General features: G+C 42.3%; 1 protein-coding gene across 2 annotated transcripts; it reads right to left on the bottom strand.

The window, feature by feature from the left end:
- Nucleotides 1-404: 404 nt before the first annotated feature.
- Nucleotides 405-17,183, bottom strand: LOC133843796 (uncharacterized). 2 transcript variants are annotated; one of them, XM_062277494.1, is made up of 2 exons: nt 17,061-17,183; nt 405-4,954 (listed from the first exon to the last, which is right to left on the bottom strand). In XM_062277494.1, exon 2 carries the CDS (start codon nt 4,938-4,940, stop codon nt 597-599), a length of 4,344 nt encoding a protein of 1,447 aa, XP_062133478.1. In that variant the 5' UTR covers nt 4,941-4,954; nt 17,061-17,183; the 3' UTR covers nt 405-596. The 2 variants fall into 2 exon arrangements, with proteins under 2 accessions (XP_062133478.1, XP_062133479.1); XM_062277495.1 differs by having other exon boundaries at nt 16,560-17,156.
- Nucleotides 17,184-18,252: the final 1,069 nt, after the last annotated feature.

Raw genomic sequence — 18,252 nt, 5'->3', positions numbered from 1 at the left:
TCTTTAATTGCTCAGCCAATAAATTACTTGGTGAATCACTCAACAATCAGGTATGAATTCATTATTTTATGAATAAATTTCTTCATTTCATGTTATTCTAGTTAATCTGTTGACTATTGGCTACATATATTTCTCAGGTATTCGTATATTAATCTTTGCTTTCTAGTCAACTGATTTATCAATGAATTTATATGATTTTTGTGACTTTAAAATGAATAAATATTTTGCTTTTTTAAGATGAATCCTTGCATTATAGCCAATTTGTTTTATCGATAAATATCGGTTCAGTATCTGATCATTGCATTATCTTTTTACCTGTCAAGTAATCAATTGACTATTAAACAAAAATATTTCTCAGATTAATCCTTGTTTTATAATTAATTGATCTATCAATAATCATCGACTGCTAGATTTTCTGCTTCTCTCAGATAAATCCTTGCTTTCAAGCCACACTTTAGCCACGTGTCATTGCGCTACAATTGTGGTAAATGGTTCTCTTAACAAAACGGAAGGGATTTAACTTACATACGCTGGCAACACCTTTAGTGTTGTGTTGTGTGCTGATGAATTCTGTTGGTTTTTCACCGTGTCATTGCTTAGGCTGGAGTCAGCCTGAAGCTTAACGTGGTCGTCTCCGAGGCGCGCATGCGCACCGGCAAATAGACGAGAGCGGGTGCAAAGACACCTTCGGCATCGCCATCGACCGGGGCCAAATGGAAGGCCTGCATCTGATATGCCTCCTCCGTCTTGATGGGCTGTGCATAGCTAGCGGGTTTGCCGCTGCCATTGGCCAGATCGCTGCAGTTCTCAAACGGCGAAGTGGCCGCCGAACGTTGGGCGCCAAGCCCGTTGGGTGTGCCCGGCTTGGAGCTGCTGCGTCTTGGCGTCGGAGTTACTGTTGCTGAACGCGGCGGCTTCGGTGATTCGATCAGAGACACGGCATTGGCCTGGCTCAGTTCTGGCGAGGCGTGTGGCGTTGTGGGCGTGACCGTGGGCGTGGGCGGTGTGCGAGCAGCCTTGATGCTGCTGCTGCTATTACTATTACTGCTGTTGTTGCTGTTGTTGTTGTTGTTGCTGGTGGTGGTCAGGTTTGTGGGCTCGTTGTGCTGCTCCACAACATCACTTCTATCCCGACTCGACTTGGTTCTGGCCTTGCCCTGTACCAAGGCAAACGATCGATCGCGATCAGCGCGCGGCGGCTCCGCTTCGGCAGCCAAATTGGCATCGCCATCGCCTCCGTTGTTGAGCAACGCATGCGAACGCTCGTGGATGAAGAGGAATGCATAGTAGGGTGTGGTGAAGGGGCACAGCGAACACTGATACTCCTTGAAGCGTGGCGTCTGCTCAAACATGCCAGGCAACGGCAGAGGCAGCGGCATTCCTTTGGGCAATCCTTGCATCTGGCCAAAGAGTTGCTGCTGTGCATTTTGTAGAGCTTGCGCCAGATTGTTCGCTGGCAAGTTGTTGGCAGCAACATTGGCATTGCCATTGGGTATCTTCAGCGTGGGACTGTTCGGCTTGCTGCGGCTGTTTTGTGTAGCAGCAGCAGCAACGGTTGCTGCTGTTGGTTGCTCCAACTCGCGCAGCTTCTCGGCGCCAGCGGCGCCGTGTTCGTTGAGCAGATGCGTGCGCAGCCACTTGAAGCTGCGGAATTGGCGAGCACAGAGCGAACACACTTCATTGTTGGCATTGGCATCGCCAGCCAGCGGCATCTCAGCATCCATCAGCTGTTGCTGCTGCTGTTGCTGTTGCTGCTGTTGTTGTTGCTGCTGCTGTTGTGCCTCGAGTTTGACGCCGTTTTGACCGCGTGGCTGTGGCAACGGAGCTCCATCCTCGATGATGCCGTGCGTGTTGTGTTTGTGCACGCGGAGAAAGTATTTGCTGCACAGCTCCTTGTTGCAGATGTTGCAGACAACGCCTCCAATCTGTGCTCCGTTTTCGATCTCAATGCCGTGCATGCGTTGCATGTGCGTCTTCATGAAGTACTTGTTGCACAGCTCCTTGTTGCAGATCTCACAGTAGCTCGAAGTGGGCGTAATCGTGTACGCAGCCCTCGGTGGGCCACTTGAGGCGCCTCCACCAACGCCAGCGGCTGCTGCAGCTGCCACTGTGGCTCGCTCGGGAGTGTAGAAGCCTTCGCGCAACGGGCTGTTGCCGGGCATGCGACCCAGATGCACTTCGGCGATATGTTGCTTGAATTCCTGCGTTGTGGCAAAGTCGCGTTCGCACTGCAAACAGCGCAGCTCATTCGGTGTGGGCGTGGCTGCCGCATGCGGCGAACCAGCGCCGCCCAACGGCGACAGCTTCAGCGGCAACTGTTGCTGCTGCTGCTGTTGTTGCTGGTAGAGCATGGGATGTCCCTCGGGCAGCAGCTGACCAGCATGTTCGGTCATCAGGTGAGCACGCAGCGCATATTGATGCTCCAGCTCGCGACCGCAGAGATGACAGGGCAACGGTCGCTTGCCATTGAAGTCGTTGAGTTGCTGCAGCATCGATTGCAGCTTCTGCAGATTCTGCAAACCCATCACCGAGTTGTTGTCGGCCTTCGACTCTGGCATTGACTCTTCGTAGGGCTCGAGCTTGATGCGTTTGCTTGGCTGCTCCTCTGATTGCAGTTCCTCTTCGAGTTGCTGTTGTTCCGGCTCTGCTTCAGATAGTTGCTGTTGCTCTTGTTGCTGTTGTTGCTCTTGATCGGCTGCTGCCTTGGCTAGCATCAGATTGAGTGGCATGAATGGCCAACCAGCTGACATGAGTGGCTGCTGTTCGTCTTTGCCACTCAGTTGCAAATCATCTGGTGGCACAAACACGCCGTGGCGCTTCCATTTGTGCGTGCGCAAAAAGTAACGATTGGCGTACTCCTTGCAGCACAGCTCACAGAATGCCTCTGGTAACAGCACCCCAAGACGTCGCAGCTTCTCCGGCGCACAGTTGGCGTCGCGTGCCTGTTGCTGCAACTGTGGCGGCAACTTGCGCGGCTGCGGCGCAAATGGCAGCTCCTCCTGCTCGAGTGTGAAGTCCTCGCGAAAACCTTCGGGAAGCTGATACGGCTTAGCTTCAGCAGGGAGAGGCGCATCGAGCAGCGGCTCCAGCTTCACTGGCGCTTGGGATTCATTTGGGCTGCCGCGTCGCTGTTGCAAGGTGGGTGAAGGGGCAGCTGTGCCAGCTGTGGCTGCTGCTGCGGCAGACTCGTGCTGCTTGGCGCGATGTCGACGCATGGCAAAGACGTTGGTGAAACGCTTTGAACAGATGTCACAGTGAACTGTCGGCGGTGCTGGTGGCGTCAATTGTGGCTCTGGCTTTTGTGGTTGCTGCTCGCGTGGCATTTGCAGCTGCTGGAACATGGAGGTGGCGCCACCGCTGCTGTTGCTGCTGTTATTGTTGCTGTTACTATTGCTGTTGCTGCTATTGTTCATGCTCATGCTGCTGCTGTTGTTGTTGCTCAGGCTGTTGTTGTTGTTGAGATTGCCGAGACTGTTGTTGCTGTTGTTGCCGGGCGCACTCAAATCGCCAGCTGGATCAAAGATGCCGTGCTTATTGGCCTTGTGTGTCTTCAGAAAGTATTTGTTGCAGAACTCCTTATTGCACAGCTCGCAATAGGCTTCCGGATTAAAGATGCGCAACGGTGGTCGATTGAGTCCTTCGACGCCCGTGAAGCCGGGCATGCCCAGCAGCGGCCAACCAAGAGCTGCGGCCTCCGGTGGAAAGCCAAAACCTGGTGGCATGCCGGGCAACGCGGATTGTTGCTGTTGCTGCTGTTGTTGCTGCTGTGCCATGGCCTGCAACCAGAGTTCGTGCTCCTTGTTACTGCCTGCATGTCCGTTGGCCAGCTCGAGTTGCTGCTGCTGTTGTTGATGTTGCTGTTGCTGTTGCTGCTGCAGTTGCTCCTGCTGCTGCTGCAACTCGAGTTGCGTTGGACTGTCGGCACGCTCTAGCTTCACTTTGAAAGAGTTGAGCAGCTCCAATGGCTGCTCGCCCGACTGTGGTTGCTGCTGAGGTGGCGACTGTTGCTGCTGATGATCCTGCAACATGTGCAGACTCAGCTTGAACTCGGTCTCAAAGTTCTCGCCACATTGCTTGCAATATGTCTGATAGGGATTCAACATTGCATGTTGCTGCTGCTGTTGCTCCACTTGCTCCTGCTGCTGTTGTTGCTGTTGCTTCTCCTCCTCTGATATGTCTGCGGGCTGCAACTTTTGCTGTTGCAGCAACTCGAATGTCTGCTTCAGCTTCACTATCGACTTGGGCAGCAGCATTTTCGACAGCTTCTCCTCATAGTCAATGACCGCATTGGACGTCGCATCGTTTGTCTCGCCAGCAGCCACAGCAGCAGCAACAGCTGCTGTTGCCTCCGCTTCGGTTTCCCCCTCGCCGCCGCTCAAATTGAGCGCTTCAAGGCGACTGGGATTGTGTTGCTTGCGTCGCTTTTTGGCCGCATCGTTCAAGGCTTCGAGTAGCTGCAGCTGCATGGCTGCTGCATTCGCTGCTGCCGCTGCCATTGCGGCCATTGCCGTCTGATCCAGCTCGCCGCCCTCCTCAGCGTCTGCCTCGGGTTCATCGTCGTCGTCTGCCTCAGTTGTGTTGCTTCCCAGTTGTGTTGCCTGTTGCAGCGTTGGCGACTTTGACTTTGATTCCGTGTCCAAATGTGGTGACATGGCTGCTGTGGTTGTTGCTGCTGCCGCTGTTGTTTGGTTGCTCGATGTAGCATTTGTTGTTGCTGTGACTGTGGCTTCATGTGTGTTGTTGTTGTTGTTGCTGTGGTTATTGTTGTTGTTGTTGTTGCTGGTGGTGGTGTGGTTGTTGCTGCTGCTGCTGCTGTTGCTGCCGCCGCCGCCTCCTCCGCCGCGATTTGTGTTGAGTGTGGATGAGTTGGAGACATCGGAGAGCGCTGTGTCCTCGCTGCTCAGATCCGGCGGTGGGGTGGCATATATGGATGCTGCCATTTTGGATGATATTACTAAATTGAATAAAGAGAGAGAGAACAAATGTGTGTGAGGAAAGCGCGCTTTAATTAAAGGAAGCCCCTAAAACTAATTGGGTGTCTAAAGTTGCGGGAAGCTTAAGCATGCCAGCTGAATACGAGGGATTTGATTGGGTTTAAGTACGAGAAGAGCTATATATATATATATTTGTGTGTATGTTGGTCACATGTGCATGTAAGAGAGAGTGAAATGTGTAGAGAGAGGAGGGGGCACAAATCTACGGTATGAATAGCCTGAAGCTTAAATCGTGTTATGCTTCGTCTCCTACGTTTCCCTCTCCTCCCTCCTTCCTGCTTATGTACTCAACTTGCCTCCACAAAAGCATGTTGCCAAAAATGCTCAACACACACAAACACTGACACACACACACACACACACTAACATACAGCTGCCTTAGAACATTTTGTGTCTCATTTCCTTATGCGCTTAATTTCATTTTTCTTTTGCCTTTGCTTTCGGCTGCTCTGTAATTTTTTTCCTCCTCTTGGCACTTTTTCATTTTTGTGCAAATTCTATGAAAAATTTTTCCATTATGTACACAAATACATGCGCACAGCTAACACACACACACACATACATGTATAGAAAAGTTTTTGTGTGTTTGTTATGCGCCCAGCTGCCAGCCCAGCTCAGCCACCCAACCATCCCCCCCCATCCACCCACACACTGACACACACACACATCAACACACACACTTGCAACCCCATTGCCGCACACGAAAATTTATACAAAGTCATCCGATTTAAGGAATACAAATTTTGCTTATTTTGTGCGAAGCACACACAAACTTTTTTCCCTCCTCCTCTTCCTTCCATCACATTCATCTACCCACCCACACACACACACACACACACACACACACACACACATTTAGTCAGTGTAATATTTGCCAACCCGGCACAACGCCCCCGCGCTCATCTCTCCCCGCTGGCCCGACACCATCACTTGAACTGCGCATAAAACTTATAAAAATTTTCTTCAACATGACTTGGTAAAATAAATTTGATTCTCAAGAAAGCAAAAGGAAGCCGACAACGACACGAAGACGGCCCCACAAAACAAGTGCGATGAGAGGGGGGGGAGGTGGCGGCTTGCCTGGGTGGTTGGGCATGTAAGAAGAAGAAGAAGTAGAAGTATAAGAAGAAGCGGACAGGCGGCTGCCAGGCAACGTGTGGCAAGGGGCCAAGGCAAAGGCAAAGGCAAAAATGTCGAAATAAACCGAAAAAAAATATATATATATAATTTTTTTTCCTATTGCTCGACTCAACTGAAGGCAGAAGAAAAATATTCTCAACTATGCTGCAGACATAAATTAAGTTTCCATGGTTGGAAATTGGTTCTCTCGTAGATTTTGTTGCCCTTGTTGTTGTTGTTGTCGTTTGTTGTTGTTGACTTTGCTTTTATACAATTTCTGCAGCAGAAATTCAGCTCTCCGCCCGCCTTTTGGTACTTTGTGAGGAGTTAAGCAAAAATGCCTGCCAGGATGTGCGCCATTTCAATGTATGAGTGTGCACGTGTATACTCGTGTGTGTGTGAGTGTGGTTGGGATTTTTATAAAGCCTAAGGTAGTTTGATGTTATTTTATTTGATTTTTTTTGCGCCTGCTCTTCGCTTCGTCTGCTTAAATGAAAATGGCAAATGCCGCAGTGTAAACAGCGCCGTAACTCAACTACATATACATATTCAGCTGTATACATATATAGTGCTAATATTAGACTGAGACTAAAAGACAAAGACAAACGGCAACTAATTGGCAAATATTAGAAGAGAGTTGCACTTTTGATCACGTACTCATTAATATGGTTGGCAACACTTAATTATGGAATGTTGAATGTAAGCTCACTGCTATGAAACTCAGGGGGCGTTTTAAGTTTTTACAACACGTACTCATTAATGTAAGCTCACTACTATGAAACTCAGGGGGCGTTTTAAATTTTTAGACGTACTCATTAATGTAAGCTCACTGCTATATAACTCTGCGAAGTTTTAATTTCAACTTTCGCGATTCGTTTCGTTCACTTCACTTTCTTTTCGTTCAATTTTTTGCGCGGTTTGTAAAGTCGCTCGCGCATGCGCAGTTCGTTGCTGCTGCTCGTGTCCTGCCAAGTGGCTTGTTCGTTTTCAACTGTCGCATGACGCAGCACAAAAAAAAGATTGTCGTCAACCGTCATAAGCGCAAAATCAAAACAGCAATAACATTGATACTAAAATCACACACACACACACAAATGTATCAATACACACCCCGCAGCACTTTTAATAGTTTTCCCTACACACACACACACACATGCATATGGACAAAGCAGGCAGATAGCTGCTACCCACAGCATTTTTTCCAATGCTTTGCACCCAAAAAACCTCAATAAAACACCCCAAAATATCAAAAATCAAATAATTTCCCTTAAAAAAAAAATAGATGTGCGCTCGCTAACAATAGAACGCGACAAGCGAGCAGCGCTGCCCGGAAAACCATTATTGCTCCGCCCCTTTTTTTTCAAATTTTCACTAACCACCACACACATACATAGAGAAATGCTCGCACTCGCTTACACACGTGAAGTCTGTCTCACTCACACCAGCAATGTTGACTTTTTTCTTCGTGCTCGTGCCAATTTATCAATGCTCGATAGTTTTTCAATTTGTTTTTCCAGCTACCGTTCTCGTTTGTTGTTGTTGTAGTTGTAGTTGTTGCTATCGCTGTTGTTGTTATCGTTTTTGTTGTTGTTGTTGTTTCTGTTGCTGTTGCGCGCAGTTACATACATTTTTGTTATTCTAATGTATTCAACATTTTTGTGACTTTGTAGCGACTTTTCGAAGGGTGCGGCCCCTAAAGACTGAATCACAAAGATTTCTGTTATTCTTTTTGACTATTGTACTCATATCTGGGCAGTGAGTGGATTTGACAACTCACACATTCATGCATGAGTCTTGTACGGTTTTGTGTTAGTTCTCCCAAGATGCTTTATGCTTTTGTCCGCTCTTCTGAACCCAAAACTGATTAAAGCAATTGCGCCCGCCTCTGCAGGCAGCATCTTTTCACGTCCTCCCCCCTCCCCAGCCTCACTTGAATATTAACATCCGAAATAATTGCCTTCTTGGGTGCGGAAGATGAAAGGCACACACTCGGAAGTGCAGCGCAATTTTTTATGGTTGGCTACAGGGGTAGAAATTACGGCAATCATATCTCTAAGAAGGTTGTAACAGTTAAATAATTGGTTATTTAATCTCTGCTCCCTTTGAGATGACAGCTAATTAGGGAGTGCAAGAAGTCAACAACTTAATCTTATTAAAAAAAAGAAAAATCACGAAACGGATACTGCAAGAATTTTCTTAAAGCAAAGGGGTTTAAAAGATAGGGTAAAATGGGAATTAAAAATGTTTTTTATTTATTTATTCTTTGTCGTAACTTAGAATTTGATGTGACGTTTCAAAGTGCAGCCAGAGTGACTGGAGAGGAAATAGAATAAGAAAAACAAAGTATAAAAATAATCTATATTTCAGCGCAACATAAAAGTCAGGATATATTTAAGGGAAGTATGATTCAACATATATTCAACATTATTAAAAAATGATATGAGGCATAAGAACTTAAGATTTTAAGGCAAATAAGTTCACTAAGATTGAATTTCAATGATTAATATCCAGCATAAAAAAAGTCACTATTTTCTTTTATGATATATAATAATACCCTATATGAAATAAAAATCAATAATGTAGAATAATTTTAATTATGTAATAAAAATATATAGTTTCAATTGAAATATTTCATTCAATATTTAAAACATTAATTAAGAGTGATAATCGTAAAAGCAATTTTTGTTTTATAACATTCAAATTGATAATTTTATTAAATTGTAAAATCATATTTTTGCTTTGCATAAAAAGAATACAAAAGAATGAAATAAAAAGTATATAATTTTAGTTTTATTTTTTTTTTTCGCTTAAAAAGAGAACAACTTAATCTTGCTCTACATTCTTAATTGGATTCTCGCTTCCCTCGCTAAATTTATTTATACCAAGATAAATATTATAGCCATCTATTCCAACTCGTATATATGTGAAAGTGCGCTGCTATTTACAGGAAAGCTCCCCCTGACATTTGCCATGCAATGTTTGTGCTTTTGCTCTGGGATTGATAGATTGATTTTGACTTTACAAGATGCTCGCATGTGTGTGTGTGTTTGATTGTGTTTGTGTGTGTGTGTGCCACCCCTTTTGCCCCACAAAACAAACCCCACAAAGTAAGCGCCACATACAAACACACACATACGAATTTCCCCCCATTTTACCACATGACAGCATGAAAAGCGAAAGTGACTTGCCAGGTTCTGTATGTCCGTCTGTCTGTCTGACTGTCTGTCCTTGTGTTTGCTTGTGTGCTTGTCTCTCTATCTGTTGTCCTGCCACGCAACGAGTTCGCGAGTTGCGTTGCGTTTTGTGCCAAGTCCGATTCTCGCAACGAATTCGGTTTTGAAGACATGCGCAAAGCACACACAACGCATCCGGTTGGCTCTCTCTCTCTGTCTTTCTCCCTCTCTCTCTCTGGCATCTCATATGTGAGCATGTGTGTGCGTGAAATTCGAAATTGCCGGTTGAACGAACCAGGCGTACAAAATAGCCGCAACAGCACTAAGAGCAGGAGCTCCAGGAGCAACAGCATTTGAAATTCATTGGCCAGAGTCGTCGTCGTCGTCGACGTCGTTGTCGGGCATCGTCGTCCCCGTCCGCGTCGTCGTCATCGTCCCAGTTGTCTGGCCACGTCTAGTGGTCAAGGTTTGCTATTGACTTTCACTTTCTCCCACATGTTCGGGCCAAATGTCCACTGCACTGTGTCGTTGTGGTCGGAATAGCCGATGCCGGCACTTTCACTTTCGAAATTACTCATACGCACACAAACACAACGCAAGCGACAGCGACAAGTGGCAGCCAGCGGGGGGAGGGATTGGGTCAGGAGCAGAAGCAGAAGCAGGCGCATGTCTGTTGCTGGACAACAACTACACGTGTGTACGCGAAACGAAACGAAACGAAACGTAAACAAAGCCCACTTGAAAACTTTCCAGCTTACAATTATGTGTCCTTTGGGTGTCAACAAAGGTAACTCACAACTATAAACACGTAAACTCAGTGGCCAACTGTCGGCTCGACCTACACAATTACTATTATAGAAATTTAAAACCAAGCGCGTTGAACTACCGCCACCGTTAAACACCCGCCCACTCCTCCACACACATGCCATGCAAATGGATCTAGTCCCTGGGTAATTACGAATTGAAATTATTTTGGGACCGGGGTGCGTGTACTTTTCTTTTTTTTCCCTTTTGACGGACACCCGTCGCAGGATATGATTGATATACTTATGTGCTTGTCGCCCCATATGCCACACTCTCTCTACTCTCCTTACTCTTCCTACTCTACATTGACACCCCCGCCCAGCTGTGGCATGCAATTAATATTTTTGGTGAAAATCAAATTGAAATTATTGCTGGCATTCGACATCAACCCCGAATTTGAAAAGTATTGCCCTCACTTTTGTAGGCGGGACACTTTTGGTTGGGTCGCTTAATGGACTGATAGATTTTTGGCTTGTTCGACAAATTGATTTTAGAATGAAGCGCATTGTGGTTAGTTTTCTTCTTGTTGTTGTTGTTGTTTATGTTATTTCAGTTCTTGTTGAGTCACTGATGAATATCATTGTGTTATTATTATAGTATGAGTATTGCAGTTATATAATATTATAAATTGCAATTGTGCATGATTTGACAATGACGAAATTCGTGAAACCTCGTTAGAAACAAGAAACAAGTTAGTTTATTTAGTAAATGACAGTGCAAAATTGTCTGATTTGCAATACGAAATTCTATAATGAAATTCTATAAATGCTTGTCCTCAATTTGCATGCGTTGTTAACAACATTGAGTAACAAGGTTCAAAAGAATTTTAAGAATATTTTAATTTTTAAGTATTTCCTTATATTGAATTTTCAGTTTTGTTTTAGAATTTAAAGTCGTATTTTTTGTCCTTATTTTATTCAAATTTTATAAACTTCCTGCTATTTAAGTATTGGACTATATCTTCACTCAAGGGAATTCAATCCTTTTTGCTTTGGGCTTAAATTATAATACTATTTTCCTTATTATATATTTTATATAAAAAAAAACATTTCGTAATAAATTTAAAGTATTTTAATAAAGTCTTGTTTCTTAAATACTCATATATACTTTCATGTAAGTGAATGCTAGTAGATAACAGTACAGCAATGGTTTAGGGTTCAATTGAAATTATGTCTATCCTAATTTCATTACAGAATTATACAAAATCTCAGGACAAGCGGCGATGGCGTTTTAACTGTTTTCAGAAGAGAATATATCATACAGAGAGAAACTCAACACACAAAAAAGAAACTAAGAACATCTATCAGTAAAGTTTAGTAGATCAGTTTACAATCTTGTCTTGTGCTTAAAATTTCATTCTGTTCATCAGCTTTAAAAAGAATTTTAAAAGTTTTAGTAATAAAATATTATTTTCAAATTGTTTGTTTATTAACTGTTAATCAGTAAAAGTAAGCTTCACCTACTTCTCATTCAAGTAATTTTTAATCACTATATCTTATTTCTAATTTTCTAAATTTGAAATAACCTCAACCCACATTTTTCTACAAAACTAATCAAAATTATCTTAATACTTTCACATTTATCAAATGATTATTTATATCCCATTTTGAGTGCAATCGAGCTGCCAATTTATCTTTTCCTGGTCAGCATCGATGCGTCCAACGTGGGCGAAGTGTTATCTTAAAAATGAAAGACTGTTACTTGTTGTCCCCTGGGACATGTGTGGGTGTATAGTGCGAAACCATGTGCGGATGGATGGATGGATGGAATGCTCATTAAACTATCGAATACACACACACACACACTCGAATGTACGTCATAGAGAGCATAGAGAGCACCCTTCGAAATGGAATTTTTGTGCTGTTCTTTACAGTTGACTTGCTGGCTGAATTTCCAACATTTCTGCGTAACGTGCTCATTAGTAACGAAATCTCATTAGAAACTAATGAACGAACGCGTTGGCAACATAACTGCAATAATAACACACTTACACACACACACACACACAAACCCATACATACACACATACACTTACACACACATCGAATAATACTCCCAATTATTTACTAGTTCGCCTGCTCGCTCAGTTAAATTTTTATACATATTTTTTGCCTCATTTTCACTTTCACATCTTCGCTCGCATCGAGAATCGGAGAATGGCGGACGAAGTGAAAAATTAATTTGCCCAGCATTATTTGCCGTTCGAACCGAAGCGCGACGAGTAAAGTAAATCCAACAACAACAACAACCAAAATAAAGAAGAAAAAGGGAAAGCCAATGGGCGAGTGCGAGAATTATATTTCCATCCCGTTCGTGCACTAAATATTTTTCTATCAAATATTATTTGTACAATAAACTATATGAAAATGTATGTGTACCATCCCCTGAGTGTGCCATGAGAGTGTGAGTGAGCGAGTGAATGTATGTGCGTGTGTGTGTGTGTGTGTGTGTGAGTGAGGCATGATAAAATAAAAATACGAAAAATGTGGAAAAAATACAAGAAAAATTAATAATGAAATACACACACACACACACTAGCACAGAGACAAGGACAAGCACTACGTATATGTGTGTGTGTGTATAAGCTTAGCCATTTCTATGTGTGTGTGGGTGTTATGAGTGGAAGGGAGGCAGAAATAATAATCATTTTTATAATAATGCAAGTGTATTTGACCGGACGCCAAGTTTTCCTAATGCGAACAGCCAAAGGGAGTGGGAAAGGGAAAGGAAATAGAAAAGGGGGGCAGCCAGTGATCGTCATTATCGTCATCGGCATCGTTATCTCGCACACACGCATCTAAATACAACCCCCTAAAAGTATGCAGCAAAAACTCGCACTCGCACTTTGAAGCTCGCAGCAGAGAAATCTATCGCAGAAATTTTCACAACTATACGAAAAATACGCAACAACAACAACTAGAATTGACAACAACAAGAAAATTCCATACATTTTTGCTGCTACGCTTTCGTCCTCGTTTCCACACACACACAGACACACTCCCATCTATATATAGAGAGGGGAAGTTTGCAATTTTATCACACACACACACTCTCACTCTCATACACAACGCCCACGCCGCCCACCGCCCGCCCTTCCACCCCGCTCACCCATCCGGCATGCAGCAGCGACTTTATGAAACCATCAAATTATTTTCTTTTCCATTTCTGACACTCAAAAGAAACGAACGCAAAGAAAGCGGCAGCAGCAGCAGCAGCGCCAAAAGAAGGAGAACAAAAAAGGAATTACATACTATGGACACAAAAGTTTGTGGACGGAGGCAAAAATATTATTTTCCAGTTACACTCGGCTTCGTCTCTCGCTTTTGGTCGCCATGGCACATCCTTTACATTATTTTTCTGGCCATGCTGCTGCCTCAAAGTTTTGCGACCGATTCCCTCTTTCTTTCTCCCCACTTTCTCGCACATACACACACAAACGGAACCCATCCAAATGCCTGCGGGTTACTTTTTGCTGTAAGTGTAAGTGTGTGTGTGTGTGTGTGTAAGATTGTGGTTGTGTGTGTGAGTAGCTACTTCGTCTTATTCGAGTACGAAATTTTTATGAGAAAATGCCTGCCAGCTCTCTACTGCTGCTGCTGCTGCTTGAGTAGCTGAGTAAGTATTGGTGTGTCTGTGTGTGTGCCTGAGCACCCAGTGGGAACTGAGTGCATGAAAAAACTACTTCCTACTGCCGCTCAAGTGCTTTGTTGACAAACTTGAGCGAAATTATTTTTTGAGAAATATTTGCGCAGAAATTGTTAAGCTGAATTCTAATTATGTTTTTTAGATGATACAAATTTAAGTTATATATTTTGTAGATATTTGATTGTCAGTATCCGTTACCAAATAAAGTACACAACATTGATTTAGTCTTAAATATATATAATTAACTTATATTTTCGTTATGCGCTACGCATCTAACCTCATCGAATGTACGAACAAAAAGAAGTTAAGATAAAGTGTGGCCATATAACAAAGTGAAGTCTATCTAAAGCAGAATACGGTCACGTTTGTTATGCTTAACATATTATTATATATGTATAATATGGGGAACATTTACTACAGTAAAAACGTATTAAATTATATTTTTAAATAAACTTTCGTAAAACATCTTCAACTACTTCTCTTGCCAAGTTCCTACTGGACCTTTGCCTGCTTGAGTGTTTTTCTCTTTCTCTGCAAGCCAAGTTATAAGCCTCCACAGTGCTGTATATCAAAATATTTAAAAGCAAATATAATATTGGTGGGGTAAAAAGCACTGGGGAAATGGGCAGGCCATAATAGAAAAACACTTAAGCAGCCGCCTCTTGGTCGATTGGGGTGGGTGGTAGAAAGACTCGACTGCTGGTCGCAAGAGGGTTTGCAGGCTGGCGCCTTGCCCTGTGCTATGCGAAATATCAAAAGGCATACAAAATGTAAAAATATTAATAATGAGCCGAGCCGAGGGCTGACGGCAGCCAAAGCGAGCGCAAAAGCAAATGAGAATGTGGCGGAAAAAAAAGGAGGAATTGTGGAAAATTTATTGATTTTGACTTTCGAGAAGAACACAAAAAAAAAGAAGAGAGCACAAACAAAAATGAAAAAAAATAAAGTAAATGCTGCAACAACACATGCTATAAATGATTGGTTGCCTGTTTATCAGTCTCACATAAGCACTCACACATACGTACAGATACATATATAACGCCATACATAAGCGTAAATACGTATGCATTATAACGAAATTGATTTCGATCTTATCAAGGCTTATCGTTGAAATTTTTATATTTTTATTGGCATTCGCATTAAAAATACTTAATCTCACAGGCGGAGTTATTACAGAACCCAACCACCCCATTTGAGGGGACATTGCGGGGGTGAAGAGCAAGCGGCGAGAGTGGCTCTTTAATAATGTCCATATCGAAATTTTACTTTATCGCGATTTTTTCCTCTCTCTTCTGCTGGCCTTTTTTTTAGTGTCCCGCGTCAAATACATACGTACATATTATTATTATTATTATTTTTACGTTATTAGCACCCGTAGGGTCCTCGTGGCGTATGCGTAATGCGCGATAAAACTCGTGTCAAAGTGGTTCAGCATGGGAGAATGTGTATGTGTGAGTGTGTGTGTGTGTGTGTGAATGACTGACTGCCAGCTAATGAGACTTTTTAATAAATTGCCCCACCATTTTTAGTACAATTTTCATTATTAATAAAAGTTTATGACATATATATCAGCTATATGCGTTGCTGTTGTTTAATAAAACAACAGCGTAGCCGAGTGTTGACCAAGCCCAACTAGAAGATATCCTATATAAGATGTCAGAAATATAAATTCGAAATTTTAAAACGTTGCTATTAAATATATTTCTATATTTATATTCTATAGTTTATTATTTTTTCTTCTAAAAGTTGAAATATATTTAAAGCACTTTAAAATCTCTTCTCAATTTTAAGAGTTCAACACATATCCCTAAACAATCTTTTGTTAACATCGTAGCTAAAAGAAAAGTAAGTCAAATTCTACTCATTACTAACAACAATTGCGAATCGCATAGTTAGTAATCATTATCTTATTAGTATAGCATAATCATCTATAAATTATGTCAGTCTCCATTTGTAATATTTACAATGCTTTAGACTACCCGCCATGCCTTTTTATTTTATGGTTACAGGGTATAAAAAGCAAGCACACAGAATTTATTAGTTCAATTAAATTTCATAAGTTCCCATATTCGTTTGAGTGTAAATGTGAGTGTGAGTATCTGTGTGTGCGTCATGGCGACGTCAAAGTGCGCGATGTGCATTAGAGCGCCTAAAAGTAGATAGTCACAAAATGTAGATACTCGTAATAATTATCATTTTGCATTTTATGACCCGAAACCTTTTTCAAGCGACTAATGCAAAGGGCAACGTTTCATATTGGGGTTATACAATTTGAATAAAAGGAATTGCATTTCAAAAAGAATTCATAAATTTAAAAACAACTTTTAAGAGTTGTTTAAATGCAGTGAAGCGTTAAATTAAAAACTCCCTTAATCAACAGATTAACCCTTTTTGTCAGCCGATGTCAGTTTAAATTATCTCTCCATTTTGAGTTTAGCTACCCCATATTATACATGCATAATAGTTTGGTTATACTTAGGATATTTGTACAAATCAACTACACTATGATATCATATTGAATATGTAATATAATATAAGTGTGTCAATTTCCATAAAGTTCTTCAGGCCAATTTCGAGTTACACTTTGTAGACCTTTAATTTGAAAAAGTCTTTTTATTTTTTTTGTTTTCAGTTGGAAATTAACAGCACTTTAAGCAGTAAGCAATGGATTTTTGTATTATTCGTTATGCCAATTCGTTAAGCCAATTTAAAGTATATTTCAAACATTTTTGGAGCAGGCAAATTTGATGTTGAACTATAGGTTCTATTTGGGTTGCAGTTGCAATGGCAATACTCGTATTGTTGTTATATTTGGCTCACTCACAGTGTCTCTAGTCAGAGAGCGCACCTTAATCCTACGTGTAAACTTATATGAAAATAAACGCGCAACGTTACGAGCTGTAGTATTACGATACTTATCATCAGTCCTTGCAACGACATTATGTTAAACAAAAAGACGAGAACGATTGACAACAACTCATAACAAATTTGCAACATTTTCTTGTTGTTGTTGTTGTCGTTGTTGTTGTGATTGCCAATAATTTGAGTTGTTTGTTACATTTGTTGTGTTTACATTTGTGAGCACTTCATATATTATTTAGACACTTTGTTTTGGCCGAGCACTTGGCTCCAAGTTACATGGCTTAAATCGAATCTTATTTGTATTCTTTGCATTTAACACAGGACACACTCAGTGAGAGAGCAAGAGAGATTGGCATTTTTATTTTATTATCATTATTATTAATTATTTCGCAGCTGATGTTGATTGCTTCGTTTGTTTGTTTATTTGTTGTTGTTGTGATTGTTGTTGATGATTGAAACTTACAGAACTTGTACAGGGCGTTTCACTTATTTATCATACCGACAAGTCTAGCACGCCGTTGTGGTGGCCACGCGCGGCTTGTTCTGCACCACGTACGCGTTTTCTGTAGACTGATTTGGGTTTTTCGGTTTTTCCGTTTACCAGCCTGTCGCCGCCAATTCAATTTCGCCCCCCTCCGCATTGTCCCGCAAGGATGCACAAACTCCCACACACACATACACTAGACAGAGAGGCAGTGAGAGAGCGCACAATAGAGAGAGCGCAGCCAGTGCACAACAAGAGAGTATTGGCCTAAACCATCAACCACCCCCAACAACCAAACACCATCATTCCCACCACCACCAACAACAACTCTCTCTTATTACTTCAATGGGATATCGGCGCTCTGTTGCTATTTTGTTTACTTTCGCTGTGTGGGCGTTAAGAGCAGTAGGCGTGTGCTTCTCAAAAACAAATAAACATGTTTGAAGCTGATCTTGAATGCACTTTAAAATTTGTTTAAAATTTCGTTGCCTACTTTTAGGTGCTCGTTTAATTTATTTCCTTAAATTTACAATTACTTCAGGTTAGCTGTCAATATGTCATTACATGTTCATCTGTATGTAGGTATACAGCGCGCCCACTTGATGGATTCGCTAACACACACATAGACACACTCGCACACACACGTGTGAGACACCCTCAGTGGGCAGGACATGCGCCTAAGATTCGCTCTCTGAGTAACATTTCCTTTTTTTCTCCCTAATATTTTTGCCGCTCCACGTTTCTTTTTTTTTAATATAGTTTATCAACATGTCGCAGTCTCCTATAAAACAATCATCGTTTATGGTGCAACACGCTCGAAGCAACCGCCACACATACACTCTCCCACACAGACACACTCGCACATTTTTAGAGCCTCCTGTCACAATTGAGATATTTGAACCTCGCACTCGTCGAGGGTGGCAATCGCTCTGAATTTGAGTCAAGTTCTTAGACAAATGTCAAACTGGGTTAAATTCAAATGCAAAAAATGTAGGAAAAATAAGCAACCATCAAATTGGGTAATGATTTTTGAGCAACTTCCAAGGCATCGCCACCAATACCAAGGCGAATGCGTAACGTAGCGTGCGGCTCGTTAAGGGCAACTCCTCAACTTCAAAAAGAAACCTCCCAACAAAAAACTATACGCCGGAAATGACAAGGCATAGCTTTC

Source organism: Drosophila sulfurigaster, chromosome 3 (genome assembly GCF_023558435.1).
Source record: "Drosophila sulfurigaster albostrigata strain 15112-1811.04 chromosome 3, ASM2355843v2, whole genome shotgun sequence".
Lineage (NCBI taxonomy): Eukaryota > Metazoa > Arthropoda > Insecta > Diptera > Drosophilidae > Drosophila > Drosophila sulfurigaster.
This window is presented reverse-complemented; position numbering and strand designations above follow the sequence as displayed.

Excerpts from the sequence above, each read along its gene's own strand:
- LOC133843796 (XM_062277494.1), bottom strand. The coding sequence starts at position 4,940 with ATGGCAGCATCCATATATGCCACCCCACCGCCGGATCTGAGCAGCGAG.